This window comes from Salvelinus fontinalis, chromosome 25 (assembly GCF_029448725.1).
Source record: "Salvelinus fontinalis isolate EN_2023a chromosome 25, ASM2944872v1, whole genome shotgun sequence".
Lineage (NCBI taxonomy): Eukaryota > Metazoa > Chordata > Actinopteri > Salmoniformes > Salmonidae > Salvelinus > Salvelinus fontinalis.
Genome location: NC_074689.1, coordinates 31,109,164 through 31,125,516, shown reverse-complemented (window position 1 = coordinate 31,125,516; position 16,353 = coordinate 31,109,164). Strand labels below are relative to the sequence as shown.

At 46.4% G+C, this 16,353-nt stretch overlaps 1 protein-coding gene across 3 annotated transcripts in view; it reads left to right on the top strand.

Annotated features, from left to right (window-relative positions):
* The first annotated feature begins 2,058 nt into the window (after nt 1-2,058).
* Nucleotides 2,059-16,353, top strand: part of LOC129823105 (ras-responsive element-binding protein 1-like) — a 67,250-nt gene continuing 52,955 nt past the window's right edge. For 2 of the 3 annotated variants that reach the window (XM_055881862.1, XM_055881864.1), the window contains exon 1: nt 2,059-2,621. In XM_055881862.1, the coding sequence (XP_055737837.1) occupies nt 2,582-2,621 (40 nt within the window). In that variant the 5' untranslated portion in view covers nt 2,059-2,581. The remainder of the gene's footprint in view (nt 2,622-16,353) is intronic. The other variant, XM_055881863.1, reaches the window with a different exon arrangement.

Below are 16,353 nucleotides of genomic sequence, written 5' to 3'. Positions count from 1 at the left end.
TTCAAACATGGTGACCCATATGCGTCGAGTGTTATCAACTTGTTCGACTCTTTTGCAGATATACGCTCGCGCGCGGCTCAGACCCGCCTGGAACTTGTTTTACAGAATGTGCGGTGCTGTGGCCGCCTCACACACGATGGAATCCACCCTTTGTTGTTGTCGAAGTGGGGATGGTTGTTCCTTAGCAACGGGGTTGAAGCCTTGGTTACGTTCAATAAATAAGATCACACTCATTTTGCTGTGTTTTGTGACAGCAGAAAGCCACACTCAGAATCGGTCATTTATTGGGATCTCTATGGGCACCCTGCCACTTTTGCCAACTAAAATACGCGCGTGCGCGCGCACACAAACTACTTTTTTGACCACCATGTAGGCTACAGTCTCTTGAAAGTCAAAGTGATGAAATTGGGTGTCTTTTTAAAATGCCTATTTAAGTGTTTTAATGGAAGACCATAACGTTTGCGCAACCTAGATGTATACATTTTTTTTCATTTTTTTTGCATGCAAGCACTTGATAACAAAGAGTGGAATCACCCTAGAGGAAAGCCAACATGTTTGTGAATCAGACAAGCATGCCCAGCAACTTGAAACTAAATGTGCTAATTGTTTGTCAATAGTTTGATTTGAATTTGAAAGAAAACAATTGATTGGATTAGTGGTGTAATGTAAATACTATTCATCTCAGGCTCATGAGGCTGATACTGTGAGTAGTTCCTTCAGATAAGTGAATGCAACAGCAGATGTGTGTGTGTGTGTGTGTGTGTGTGTGTGTGTGTGTGTGTGTGTGTGTGTGTTAAACACTCAGGTCAGCATAGTTTTTTATAAACCAAAATTGATGCACATTATGTGTAACATAAACATTTTAGCCTAAAATCGAACAGCTCCCCAATGACCATCTTTCTTTACATTTACATTTACATTTACGTCATTTAGCAGACGCTTTTATCCAGAGCGACTTACAAATTGGAAAGTTCATACATATTCATCCTGGTCCCCCCGTGGGAATTGAACCCTGGTCCCCCCGTGGGAATTGAACCCTGGTCCCCCCGTGGGAACTTTAACTTAGCATTGTGAAATATGTTAGGTATCTTCTGTGATTTTAGATATACAAATAAGCTCTCACTCCCAAAATCAGATGTTTGCTAGATGTTTTAAGACCTCAAAAATGGTCTACTGAGATGAGTTCACTTCCCATGCCATAGTGTAGATCTAGCTATATGCCTTATAGGAAATATAAGCACCATCTAATTTCCTTATTTTATTTGGTGCCCGTCTTTTCCATTCAGTTGGGTTTATTGGGCATACCTGGATGCAAAGCCTAGAGAGTTTAGGTTTACTAGAATGTTTAGTGATCAAATTGCACAGTGTCTCTGAGAATAATGTGATGTCAACAAATGACAGCCCATGTAGCATCCTTATTAACGTTCCTAAAGCGTCACTTTTTGTTTGGCAATTATGGAGGAGAGTTGGGGCGCAAATATGGTGGTGTGACAAAACATGGTGGTGATTGTCACACACTGCTAATCAAATGAAGTTTAGGTTGGATCTAATCAACAGAAGGAAGTCACAATGACTAATCTCTCTTTGGGCTAGGCCTATCGTCTTAGCCTGGTCCCAGATCTGTTTGTGCTCTTTCCAACTCCATTGCTGTCCTTATCAAGTCATACCCACCAAAATATCACATTTACTCTTCAGTGCATTTGTCCTTAATGAAAGTAGCTTGTCTAGACTAACTTAGATATAATAATTACACAAAATGCTAGAAAAGTTGGAATTACTGGAAATACTAGCAATGTAGCCAAATATTTGATTCCATCTCAATGTGGCCCAGACAGTGTGAATCAGGGCTTCGTAGGCTCCTACCAGCTGAGTTGCATAGAGGGGAGGGAAATGCTTCTCGGCCAGTGGTTGATGAGCATATGCGCGGGGAGGGGTCTGTATCCAGAGATGAGGGCTTGGAGGAATGTGGGAGTACGCAGGCACCAGTTGAAACTAAATGCAACTATTGAAACTAGTTAAATACTGGTTGCTTGTAAATCCATCACTGCGTCCTGTATCTACTTAAACACCATTTAATCATCACACTCATTTTTAAATGATAGGTGTGTAAATCAACAACCAAGTTCTAGAACTTTAAAGGGCTTGAGTTTCCTCCGCGTGCACTTCCTCTCTCAGAGTTTTATGTTGAGGGTACCACGCAGTCATTGGTACCACGCCGCTCGATAAAACGTTTTGCTCTTTTGAGACCCCTCCTGTAGAGATGCTTACTGGCTCAAGTCTAGTGGCAGCAGCCTCAGTAACACGTCCCCTTGGAGACTAGCAGGAGCAACACGTGATGCGTCTTACTTATCAGGTTTAGGGGAGAGGATAGAGCAGCGCTTTGGGGACGGCCAGAGAGGAAAGCGAAATAAGTGTTTTCCTCTCGTCTCTCAACTCTTTCTTCCTCTTTAGGAATTTGGAAGAAAGAGAGGGGAACAAAGTTGTCTAACTTTGCACATCCTCAGTAACGCCATTTTGATTCCTCTCCGGAACAACTTTGCAGCTTCTTTTTTTTTCTTAGCCCCTCATCACCATCATCAGTATGTCTCGGCGCAAGCAGCCCAACCCCAACAAAGTCGAACGTAAGTACCTAGCTCCTCGGCTTATTCTCTTAAGTCTGCCTTATTTGTCTGGTTTAGTCGATATGCGCTGTTAATTGAGTGTTTGGCGAAGTTTACTGTTGTTGTGACATAAAGTTGTTAAAGTTCGAAAAGAGATGTGGATAGGATAGTTTTCGCAACTCCCATTTGCTTCCTACTTTCGCTAAGGACCTGATGCTCATCCACGTTTAGAACGCCTGAGCGGTGGAATGTCTCTTCCTTATATTATTATTTGTAACCAGCGATGTTTAGTTAGCTACTCATTCCCTCTTCAAATCAACATTAAGTGTTGGAGTTCTGACTTCCCCCCCTCGGTAAAGTGTTTTTAATGATGGGGGCTCGAGGAGGTTCAAAGTCTGCTAGCTAACTAGCCGCCTGTTGCTGCACTCGAGCATCCATATCTTCAGTGCACTTTGATCGAAGCCGAGCTACAGCTTAGTGGCCATGTGTCGGTATAGCTAGCTACATTTTGACCTTGCCGAGACGTTTATGAAACTTATTTGTTTTTCAACAGTAGTCTGTATGTTAAAATGTTACAATGCAATGATTTGACACGATTCTATCTTTAATTGTTTATTAAATAAACCGAAGCAGTTCTTCCTACTCATCATGAAGCGTGTTATCCTACTAGTCTATAGTTTTCCTCATTCATCATTACGAGAATAAACACCTCTATCAGTATTTCTCACTTTTTTACATTCTTTAATTATTATAATCGACTTTATGAAAATGTATTTAGCATCCTCTACAACGAGAATGATGCAAAATGCATGGTTGATGTGTACAATGTTTATTTGGGATCATTCATGGGTATTTTTTTATATTTTGAGCTCTTTTAGACGCTCAAAAGTGATGAATTGATGCGTTTCACTCTCTTGGGGAACTGCAACGCCGCGCGACCTGGTTAGATAATGGTTGCTAGGCATTTTTTTCTTATTTTTTCCTTCGTCCCTTGGTCTCGCCGACTGCTGTGCGCATAGAACAGCAGTGGGTAAAAGTGTAACTTTGTGTCTACATTGTTGTTTTGTTGACACCATGTTGTCTGGCGATGGAGAGATGACCTGTTGATATTTGCACAGTCGACTATTTTGTCGGTGGTTGAAAATAGAAGCAACACGGTTTTGGAGCTTGCTGGTCGATGTTCCTCTTCTCTCGAGCTCTCTGACCACTTGGAAGGAGACAGGGAGGAGAGTGCCGATCCGGATGAGCAGTTCGCATTCCATTACGAAATTCTACACTGTAGACGAGTAGGCCTACGGCGACAGTCGGATCAAACGCAGTCAGGGAAATTCACCATCCAATTCAGTTCTCTCTAACAAAGATTTTAGGTGAATTTGAGATGAAGACATAGGCTACTGGAAGGTTAAATGTGCGGTAGTAAAGTGAGGGCATGCATATGAAATAGTAGACTGGATAAGAGGAAGATGCTCTTGCACTGCCAAGAAGACAGTTAAGTTTAAAAAAAATAATAATGTAATCATCCCCTCAAATGATCACGCTCTGTTTGGAGGACATTATATAAACGATGTGGTTGAATAAATGATGAACAGTTTAATTTGACCAGCTATGTTCTATTGAATTCTGAACCTAGAGATAGTTGATCAACATGGAACCACACTTTAGTAGAGGATGCCCACTTTGTATGTCCTCAGCTCTCCACCCTCCACAAGGTCTCCAAATCCACTGCATTATTGGTACTCATGACTCTAGTGTGTTGACAAAATAGACTAGCTATGGGTCTCAGTTTATACAAGGAAGTCACTTTGAACAGTTTTCAATTCTTTCTGTGGGATGCTCCGAGTGCAAAAATGATGTTTAATTTAATATAATGTGGACCAGTTGTAGCCTGGTTACACGCCTCAGAAGTCTAAATGGATATTTCTGGTTTAAGTTGTTGGTTGTACTTGGATCTTACTCAAGTAAGATCTTACTCTCTGTCTTACTCTCCTAGTTAAAAATGGCAATTGTTTGACTTCCTGCCATCTTGTGTTGTTTCGTCTCTGCAATTCGATGTGATAGTTAAAACATAGCCATGCCCGTGTCTTTAATGTAATGATTTTTGTTTGTTTGTTTTGTCTTAGGCCTAAATGGTTTTAATAATAACAATGTCATTATATATGGGCTGGTAAAATAATTCAAACAAATATGCAACTCAAGGAAATGATTAAGCATTCAACTAAACATTTGATTATGTCCAGATGTGAAACGGGGCATTCTGTAGCATCACTAAAATGACAACACAAGTTGTTAGGAGTTTGGATGAACTAAAAGGAGAATCATTTAATCTTATATGTTCTTTGACGAAAAGTCAGTTGATCAACGTTCCTCCCATTGAGATTTGGGCCAGACGAGGATGCTGAGGGAGGTAATTAAGAGCCTTCAACCCCCTTGGGTCCTTATGCTCTCATTAGCCTGCCATTTAGCCTAATAAGACCCCATCCATCCTCTAAAGACACCGACTTAAACACAGTGTCCCCCGATGGCAAGCCGACAGGCAAGTCCCTTCAACAATGCAGAGCATTGGTATTAGGTCCTCACTGGTTCCCCCTCGTCTTTCTCGCCTCTCATTTAGCTGTTAACCGGTTGTTGTTCACTGAGGCTAAATCAATGGAATAGGAGGGGGATGTATGGGGCGAACCACCCAGAACACACTGAAGGTCTCGGGTCAAAATGTAAAAATGAAGACACTTCTTCTTCTTACCTCTCTTCCTGATGGAGATGGGTTGTGGTTTCCCCAAGGGTACAGATGGGCTGGCCCTTTGGCTCCCCTTTGGCTCCCAGGGCTATTTTTAACCCGCCTTTTTTAGATAAGATTAGGTTCCATCCCGCGGCCGGCAGGGCGTGGAGGGGATATAGGGACTCTACTTGTAGATGTAAGAGGAGGGAGGAAAGAGGGAACCTGAGGAAGATGGTTTCCAAAATGGAATCCAAGCTTGGGGTTCGGCCTCGCTGTGTCACCTCACCCCTCCTCCTCCCGAGCCTTCCTTGCTCAGGACTTACAACCTCAAATGTATGTTACTCCTAAATGCTACATGGCAAATTGAAGTAATTCATAACATGTTTATTTTGTATTTTTTATGGGGGGGTAGCTTAGTTACATTTTCCTCTTTGATTATGCAGTTGTTACTAAGCATTAACTCCATGTTTAAAAGTGAGAATGCACACATTTCAGTTAGGCTACACATGCTGTATTGCATCTTGTAATATGTGCGGCATACCCGACATTATTGATGTCTTGATGGAATGAGGCTCAAGGTACGTGTGGGTGCTTTGATGAGGATGCGGTAACATAGCCAAGTGAGATGGCGGAAATTTGAGAAGTGGACGGAACAGCTAAGTAGGACAGTGTCGGTGCTTCCATTGTGTGCACGTAGGCCGCTTTAAACTGAGCTTTTCATTGGGACCGAGTAAGGGATGGAGTTTTTTTTACAGGTGTGTGAATGTAAGCTGCAACTAACCAACACACACGGAGGGACCTTACAGTAGACATTACAACATGTCCCTGGGATGAGTCCTTAGTTAGCCCTGCTATACTCTGCCAGTGGACTAGAACCCAGTGTAAATATAGGCCTAGTTGTGAGGCTCAATGGTATTTGTAGGCACAGTCACACATTTGTGGTAGAAGCCCCAAATCTAGATTAATACCACTGGCTTTTTATAGGCGACACTTGGCTGCACAGCTAATGTGCAAAGTAGGTCCTAATGTTTAGGGGCCTGTCTCTCAAGGTACTATTGCATCACGTTGTTGGATTCGGGAAACAATTGGATTAATTGATTGCTGCCAGGACAACTCCTTCAACCAACTACTAGAAAATCCATGCCATCCTACATTGGTGAACATGATCTTGGTTGGATGAATGGATATTTTTATTTGTTATGGGAAATGAGTGACCTATTTTACCAGCATCGCTTGCCATAACAACCAAGTAGAACCTTTATTGTCCTATAGTTCTCCTCTTTCTCCTCGGCCCACAGAAGTGTGTTGTTAATATTGGCCAAGTCATCCATCTCACAGGGTGTGTTCAGGGTCTAACTGATAAGCTGCAGGGAGAGCGGGAGCTCTGCACCAGGGTGATGTCGGCCCTGTCTCAGTGCAGAGCCTTACGTGTCCTTTATCCCTCTGCACAGCTCTGAGTTGTCACTATACATGTTGTTGCCCCCCCCCACACACACACACACACACACACACACACACACACACACACACACACACACACACACACACACACACACACACACACACACACACACACACACACACACACACACACACACACACACACACACACACACACACACACACACACACACACACACACCACCTTCCCAGCCACACAGGCCACCACCAGCCTCCAGCACAGGCTTCAAATAAAGCAGGTATTTACCTCGGGTTCAAAGTCTAACTTGACGGCTGTGCCACTGATGTGAAAGAATGCCACAAGGGGGAGGGGAGAGGGGAGGGAGAGAGAGGCTAGAAAATGGAGGCTGCAGCAGCACCTGGGGTGAGGAGGGGTGAAGCATGGGGGAGACAGGAAGTGAAACTGCCTCCTCTCCGAAGTGGTGGGGGAAGAGATGGAGGAAGTGGAACAACAATGGCTCCGCTCTCCAGAGTTGTCCCCTCCTCTCCTAAGTCAGCCTGTTTCCAAGCAACTCGCTCCATCGTATGGATGAGACATAAAGTTTTAAGTCTTGTTGTTGTGTTTACAATACTTTATTTGAGTTGTAGTGGAGGTATGGGCATCTTTATACGGTTCCATTGTCCTCTGTTTACTCACAAAATACTCCTTCCATGGAGTGGATTGTCTTCCTGGCTGTGGTTTGAGTGTTACTTTTAGCCTCTGCGAGCAGCCATCTCTAAACTGTGTTGGCTGTCTCGGAGAGGAAAGGGTTAATGTTATGTCGAGAGAGAGAGGGGGGGGAGATGGAGAGGAAAGGGTTAATGCTATGTCGAGAGAGAGGGGGGAGATGGAGAGGAAAGGGTTAATGCTATGTCGAGAGAGAGGGGGGGAGATGGAGAGGAAAGGGTTAATGCTATGTCGAGAGAGAGAGAGAGAGGGGGGAGATGGAGAGGAAAGGGTTAATGCTATGTCGAGAGAGAGAGAGAGAGGGGGGAGATGGAGAGGAAAAAGGGAGGCTGAATGGAGAGTGCGCAGTAAGAATGTCTCCCGCTCTTGCTCTCTCTCACCCTTTTCCTCCTCCCTTTTCTTCCTCCTTGCTCTGTCTCTACTTCCCTCTCCCTTTTCTGCCTCCTTGCTCTGTCTCTACATCTCTCTCTCACACTCTCTCTACATCTCTCTCGTCTAGCCCCACATCGCTCCCTCCCTCCCTGTCTTTCATGCTGACTAAACAGTTTTGTCAGCTGGCAGTTGCTCGCAGGCTGAGGATTTGAGATAGCTTCTGGAGGTTGGAGGGGGGGAGGGGGTGGTACTCACAGGCAGCACTTGTTGCTCACTGGAGCTAGACAGGGGAGGGAGGAGGGAGGGAGGAACAGAGGGAGAGGAAAAAAAGTGCATAAGGCAACAGCATGGTCCAACCAGTTTTGTGTGTGTGAGAGAGAGAGCTGGGAAGAGAAGAGAACATGAAAATATAACATACTTAGGTTATGTTGATTTTATCAACACATAGCCAGATTGAAGTTACCGCAAATAAAAGTTTTTGAACCTGTGGGGGTAAATATTCAGGCAAACTGTCTTTTTTAATGCCACCCAATATTGTGTTTTCAGAATGTAAATAGGTGTGTAGAGAAAACTTTAAAATGGATGGACTTAGAATAAGTGACATCCGTTCAAGAACCATAAAACAACCAAACATTGGTACTGGTTGGTGATTGGTATGTCTGCAGGACTAGAGAGAGATGCCTGGACGGACACAGCCTAGTCCTACTACACAGTAGGTTGCCTCCTTCGGTCCTCCTGCTCCGTTAGTCCCTACCTTGCCCCTGCCCCCGGCTAGGTACTGTGGATTTTCCACATCTGACGCTTTTGAGGGACACATTTGGAATTGTTTATCGAGAGAGGAATCTGTTAGATAGTTAGTCTGTCTATCTCAGACGGTCTGTTAGCCACGCGGAGACAGTAAATATAGAAGGATGAGCTGCTCTAATGACACCCCACCTGAGTAGTGCATGCTGGGAAATGTTGCCAGTGATGTCAGAGGTGACTGTGCCAATGGGTGGCTGACATGCTAATAGCTTTCAGAGGCTTCATCCTGAATGTAGACCCGAGCCATTTCCTGCAGTTTCATATTTTTCTACCGTGTGTTACTTTTAGCCAACACTTCCAAACCTCGAGTAGGCCTAAACTTTGTTCTTCTGTACACCTTGGTTTCTGGTGTATAGGACCTTTTTAGAATAGAATTGCACGACAATAATCACATTTCCTTTGCATTTGAATTGTTAAACCCAACTCTACCGTGGTAATCCCTATTAATCCGGCTAGGTTGGCCCCGCGTAATGCCTTTTCAAAAGGGCATCCTTGGAAGAAACACTGAGCCACCACTTCCTTTCCCCATTCCCTCAGTGTATATGATGTGGTCACCACCTTACACACACACTAGGCGTCCTCCCCCTCATCAGGTACCATTGTTTGTTCTACAAACACACAGGACACACCTCATCTCCATAGAGACCAGTGCACAGGCCCCCAGACCTGTTGCTTGTAGCTCCTCCTTGGCCACGAAAATACATACCCCCCCACACAGACACCTTCACACACAGACACCTTCACACACAGACACTTTCACACACAGACACCTTCACACACACACACACACACACACACACACACACACACACACACACACACACACACACACACACACACACACACACACACACACACACACACCTTAGAAAGCATCCCTTAGCAAAGCTGCGTGAGAGGTGGGGGAGGGGGGTGGGAGAGGTCCTAGTGTAGGAGAGACAGGAGTGGGAGGGGGGTAGGGATTGGGGGCTCCACTCTACTGATAAGGTTCAATTAAGTCTCCCCCCCCCTCTCTCTCTGTCTGCATGACAACATAGGATAAACTCCTTGGTCTTCCTGTTTGAAATGATTCAGCACTTTTAAGTAGTTTTCAACTAGGCCTACATCAACCAACACATTATTTGTCTAAATGCTTACTCATTCTTTATGTGAATAGTGGCCTAATTTGTTGTTTGTTTGGAGGATGTCCAGAAGTTGACTGTTGATTTTTTTCTTTAAAAAAATCCATCTTGTTTTCAGGAGAGAAAAAAGTGTAACTTTCATTCTCACTGACTGGATGGACTCGTGTTTTGAGTTTCCATTTTTCTTTTGAAGTTCCCTCCCGTTCCTAGACATGCTAATATCATCAGCCCTGAGACGCAAACAAACCACTGATTTTACAAGATGGGGTAATCTCTGTGACGCTGGTTACACACGTAACACTGTGTCATGCAGTTCCACACTGGACCACACCGGTTATGTCTCAAACCCTCTCTGCCTGCTTCTCTCTCACATCAGGTTATAGGGCAGGGATTGGATCATCAACTAGAGTCAGCCGCTAGCCAATTTTCTTTCCTTGTTCGGCGGATGTTTGGGGGGCCGGAACATATACTGAACAAAAATATAAACCCAACATGCAACAATGTTAACGAATTTACTGAGTGTGTTCATATAAGGAAATCAGTCCATTGAAATAAATTCATTAGGCACTAATCTATGGATTTCACATGTCAGGGCAGGCCATGGGTGGGCCTGGGAGGTCATAGGCCCACCCACTTAGGAGACTGGCCCACCCACTGGGGAGCAAGGCCCAGTCAATCAGATTTATTTTTATTACAGACAGAAACACTCCTCAGTTTCATCAGCTGTGGCTGGTCTCAGATGACCCCGCAGGTGAAGAAGCCGGATGTGGAGGTGCTAGGCTACCGTGGTACACTAGGTCTGTGGTTTTGAGGCCAGTTGGACGTACTGCCAAGTTCTCTAAAATGACTTTGGATGCGGCTTATGGTAGAGAAATGAACATTCAATTCTCTGGTAACAGCTCTGGCAGTCAGTTACACGCTCCAAAACTTGAGACATCTGTGGCATTGTGTTGTGTGACAAAACTGCACATTTAGAGTGGCTTTTTATTGTCCGCAGCACAAGGTGCACCTGTGTAATGATCATGCTGTTTAATCTGCTTCTTGATATGCCACACCTGTCAGGTGGATGGATTATATTGATAAAGGAAAAATGCTCACTAACATGGATATAAACAAATTTGTGCACAAAATTTGATAGAAATAAGCATTTTGTGTGTATGTAAAATTGTGGGAATATTTTATTTCGGCTCATAAACCATGGGACCAACACTTTACCTGTTGCGTTTATGTTTTTGTTCAGTATAATTGCAAACAATTTGTAGACTGCAAATTCATCGCAAGAAGCCCAAACAGATAAAATATTTCACTAAAATAAAATAATTTCAAACCTTGCTTACATTTGTATACGATCACGTGTTTCTCTATTATGCGTGGGAATACTTAGGAACAGATTTCCAAAATTGAAATTACTTGGAGCTGATTTCCTGGTCTTTTAAGTCTTTTATGTCCAACAATGAAAATTAAAAAACATATTGTGTATATATTTTCTGCTATGAAAACTTGGGGTCCAGTTGGGAACCCTGTTATAGCTCAACCCCTCCCTACCTGCTTCTCTCTTACATCACAGAAGAAAACACTGTCATGAAAAAAAAAATTCACTGATCAGATTAACTGTTTTGTTTAGAGCCAACTTTAAGATTGGACAATGGATAGAGATTCCCACTGTTTCCAAAATACCTCCTATGTCCTGAGTCCTGCTTAGTTGGGGGATGGAGAAGAGAGGGAGAGGGTGGGTGCTTAGTTGGGGTATGGAGAAGAGAGGGAGAGGGTGGGTGCTTAGTTGGGGGATGGAGAAGAGAGGAAGCGGTGGGTGCTTAGTTGGGGGATGGAGAATAGAGGAAGCGGGTGGGTGCTTAGTTGGGGGATGGAGAAGAGAGGGAGAGGGTGGGTGCTTAGTTGGGGGATGGAGAAGAGAGGGTGGGTGCTTAGTTGGGGGATGGAGAAGAGAGGAAGCGGGTGGGTGCTTAGTTGGGGGATGGAGAAAAGAGGGAGAGGGTGGGTGCTTAGTTGGGGGATGGAGAAGAGAGGAAGCGGGTGGGTGCTTAGTTGGGGGATGGAGAAGAGAGCAAGCGGTGGGTGCTTAGTTGGGGGATGGAGAAGAGAGGAAGCGGGTGGGTGCTTAGTTGGGGGATGGAGAAGAGAGGGTGGGTGCTTAGTTGGGGGATGGAGAAGAGAGGAAGCGGGTGGGTGCTTAGTTGGGGGATGGAGAAGAGAGGGTGGGTGCTTAGTTGGGGGATGGAGAAGAGAGGAAGCGGTGGGTGCTTAGTTGGGGGATGGAGAAGAGAGGAAGCGGGTGGGTGCTTAGTTGGGGGATGGAGAAGAGAGGGAGAGGGTGGGTGCTTAGTTGGGGGATGGAGAAGAGAGGGAGAGGGTGGGTGCTTAGTTGGGGGATGGAGAAGAGAGGGAGAGGGTGGGTGCTTAGTTGGGGGATGGAGAAGAGAGGGAGAGGGTGGGTGCTTAGTTGGGGGATGGAGAAGAGAGGACGCGGTGGGTGCTTAGTTGGGGGATGGAGAAGAGAGGGAGAGGGTGGGTGCTTAGTTGGGGGGTGGAGAAGAGAGGAAGCGGGTGGGTGCTTAGTTGGGGGATGGAGAAGAGAGGGAGAGGGTGGGTGCTTAGTTGGGGGGTGGAGAAGAGAGGGAGAGGGTGGGTGCTTAGTTGGGGGATGGAGAAGAGAGGGAGTGCTTAGTTGGGGGATGGAGAAGAGAGGGAGAGGGTGGGTGCTTAGTTGGGGGATGGAGAAGAGAGGGAGTGCTTAGTTGGGGGATGGAGAAGAGAGGGAGAGGGTGGGTGCTTAGTTGGGGGATGGAGAAGAGAGGGAGTGCTTAGTTGGGGGATGGAGAAGAGAGGAAGCGGGTGGGTGCTTAGTTGGGGGATGGAGAAGAGAGGGAGAGGGTGGGTGCTTAGTTGGGGGGTGGAGAAGAGAGGGAGAGGGTGGGTGCTTAGTTGGGGGATGGAGAAGAGAGGGAGTGCTTAGTTGGGGGATGGAGAAGAGAGGGAGAGGGTGGGTAGGTGTGTCTGCTCAGTTGAGCTGAAGTTAACGCCACTGTCATCCTTCCCCCACCTCCCATCTCCAACACCCTTAGCAATCCTCCTCTCCAGCTTTCCCTTGGGAGTCCAGTTGATGGGATAGACCAGGCTCTCTCTTGACAAGCCCCGGAGGCAGGGCACACAAAGACAGAAACACGGCCCTTTCTCTGGGTTGAAACCTGGCCTTTTCTCCCCCTACCCCCCACAACAGGAGCAGCTCCCAAACAATGGAGGGACCTACCTTAAACCCTGCCCAAACAACACCGGTGATGCATACAGGCTGCACAGCCGCCACCCATCTCACAGCAGGCATACACACCCACGCAACAACACAGGACCACCTCTGCCCCACAGTTAACCCTTTCAACCACCCAGGGGAATGTTTTCTCTCTCCTAAAAATAACACGTCTGTGATAAACTTTTTAGGTCCCCCCCTTGAGCAAAAGTTAGTTTTAACTTCGGTGAAATATTCTGTTGGTCAAAGTATCACCAGCACAGTTTTTGCTCAGACCCTATATCATCCTCCCCCTTCCCCCAACCACTCTCCTGAGCTGTGCTCTTTCCAGCATCCTCGCTGTGGTGCAAGTTCGCGGCGCCTCCTTTAAAGGGGCATTATAATCATTATCATTAACCAGACAGTCAGTCTGGTTAAAGGTCGCACCCCCCCAGGTACACCAGAGTGGAAAGAATTATAAACCCCATCCAAGGAGAACATTAAACATCTTTCCCAGCTCCAGCAGGCATTGGTAAGCAGGTGAAAACCAGGTTAAGGGTCCCTTTCGAAAGAGCAGCAGCATCTGAACAAAAGAGAAGACTTTGACCCCTTTATGTAACTACTTGCAACGGAGCAGAGTGCACTCCCTCCTCTACTAGGTATTGAACAGGCTTTGGGACTTTGAGATGCATGAGGATAATGGAAAATAATCTTTTCCAGTGGCCAGTTGAATCTTTCTCCATCATTCATTCTTCCATACTACGTCTACCTACAAACACTTTGCCTGTTTGTCACCAAATACTGCAGAAAGGTGAACTGCGAAACCACGAAACATCCCAACTATAACTTCAGCCCTCAAGACCGTCCCTGGAAGATGATGCTGTTCCAGGTCTGTTCTGTCTAGATCTGTCTCCACTTCGACACTGTTCTTATCTGTTCCGGAGCAAGGTCGCCAAGTTTGTAATGCAATGACTTCATCAGCCCCCCCAGTGTTGAAGACTGTAACAGTGCAGCAAGGCCCCAGAGACAAGTGCTATGCTTATTGAGCCCTCTATTGACACTACTGGAGACTGCTCAGAGTGAAGATAGACTCAAATGATGACAATTAAAGACCCCTAAGGAATGGGATTAGTATACGTCTGCACTGCCATTTGGTTTGTTTTGTCATAGATTTTTTGGGGGACTTGCTGGGTTAGCATCAGTGGATTTAAACATTTGTCAAGAATAAGACCTTAATACTTACCTCCTGTAAGATGACAAAGTCAGTTTGTTTCTCACAGCTGTACTTTCAGTGCGATGTTTTTCTGAATCCTGACTCTATCATATTCTAAAAGTGTATGCTGGTTGAGATGCCTTTAGTGAGGCCTGACTAAGTAGAATAGCATGCCACCAGAGGCATTTTGAGAGGATGGAGGGATGGTGTCAGGGATAAATAGAACTCAGAGGGGGGAAATAATCCCTGTCCTTTCTCATTTCATCCTTTGCTAAGGAAATGGGCCATCCCACAAGACTGCAAAGTCTTTTGGACTTCCCCTGAACAGGAAATGGTGGATACTGGATGTTGTTTCAGGTTTTCATAATTATGATAAGCGCTGTATGCAGCATTAGGGGAATTGTTGTCAGAAGACGAGGGAAATAAACTGGTGACAGTCAGAAGCCCAAGATTTGCTTCAGAGAGAAGAAGGCCTAGTTCACAAAGAGAATCATCTAAATTTAGTCAAAGTTTATCCTTCTGGCACTCCCTAAGCCAGCACTTCTATCCCAGTAAACATTAACTTTTTTTTATCAGGCCGTGTTCGACGAGGAGGCACTTTGCTCGGAGCCTTGAGAGGCAGGCTTCAAAGGAGGAGTCTCCTAGATGCTAGCAAGCGATGCTAGCTGTCCAGTATCACTATTAAACACATGGGAAGCAGAGCTCGCTGTCTTTGTAACTAGCCATTACTGCCCATTCTCCCCCTCCCATGTTTTGGGGGGTGGGGTTGACTTTTAACACTTTCAGTCCCAGAGAGTATTTTTAAACTCCCAGGTCTTGCTCTGCTCATTCACCCATCCTGCTCTACCGCTCTCAGTAATGTCTGACATGCAACAGCCTCCCATCATTGCCTACTTTGAGCTAACAGATAGACAATGGGCATGAGAGACAGAGAGAGAGAGGACATTTTTCTGTGAGACCCCCAAAAATCTCTGCTCTATGTGAAGTTACAGCATCTCCACCCTCATCACATCCCACCCTCCAGATGAATCACTCCCTTGTAGGAGCCCATGTCCTCAGGCAGTAAGGCAGGCAGAGAACCCATGAAGAGAGAGCCCAGCGCCGCTGGAAAAAAAACAAAAAAACACAATGTGACTCTTATTTCAGAGGAGAGTAGTAGAGGAGAGGGGTGGAGGAGAAGGGGGAGAGGCAGGCAGGACATGGTGTGATGGTGCTGCTCGGAGTTGTTTCAGTGTAGCTGAGAGGAGCGGTGCTGTGCTGCACGGCCGGCCTCATACCCCTGGAGGCTCCATGGATAACCCCCCCCCCACGCTGCTCAGAGTTGTGAAAGTTGCGAGAGCACCCCCCACCTGCCCAATGTCATTCACGTGTGCGGCCCGGGCAAACAGCTGGCTGCGGAGTCCCTGATTGGCCCGAGGCAGAAAGCAAGGGGGGCGGTGCCCATGTGGATGGGAGGGGCGTAGATACTGGGCGGCTCAGGGGGCGGTTGCGAGCCGGTGACGGCAAACAGTTTGCTGATGTTGTGTGGCCTTGTACTTTGGCCTGAATCCTCACTGTGGAGAGTTATGTCATGCAACATCAAGAGGAGTGACACCGAAGAAAGGAGAGGGAGGGGGTTAGGGGTTGGAGGGAGGGGGTTAGGGGTTGGAGGGAGGGGGTTATGGGTTGGAGGGAGGGGGTTAGGGGTTGGAGGATGGGGGTTAGGGGTTGGAGGATGGGGGTTAGGGGTTGGAGGGAGGGGGTTAGGGGTTGGAGGATGGGGGTTAGGGGTTGGAGGGAGGGAGGGGGTTATGGGTTGGAGGATGGGGGTTAGGGGTTGGAGGGAGGGAGGGGGTTAGGGGTTGGAGGGAGGGGGTTAGGGGTTGGAGGATGGGGGTTAGGGGTTGGAGGGAGGGGGTTAGGGGTTGGCGGATGGGGGTTAGGGGTTGGAGGGAGGGAGGGGGTTAGGTTTAGGAGGATATGGGTTGGCAGATGGGGGTTAGGGGATGGATGGAGGGAGGGGGCACGCTGCATGGTGATCCATGTAGAAGGACAGATAGATACAGTAGCTGGTGGTACCGCTGCTGAACTGATCCACACACACACACACACACACACACACACACACACACACACACACACACACACACACACACACACACACACACACACACACACA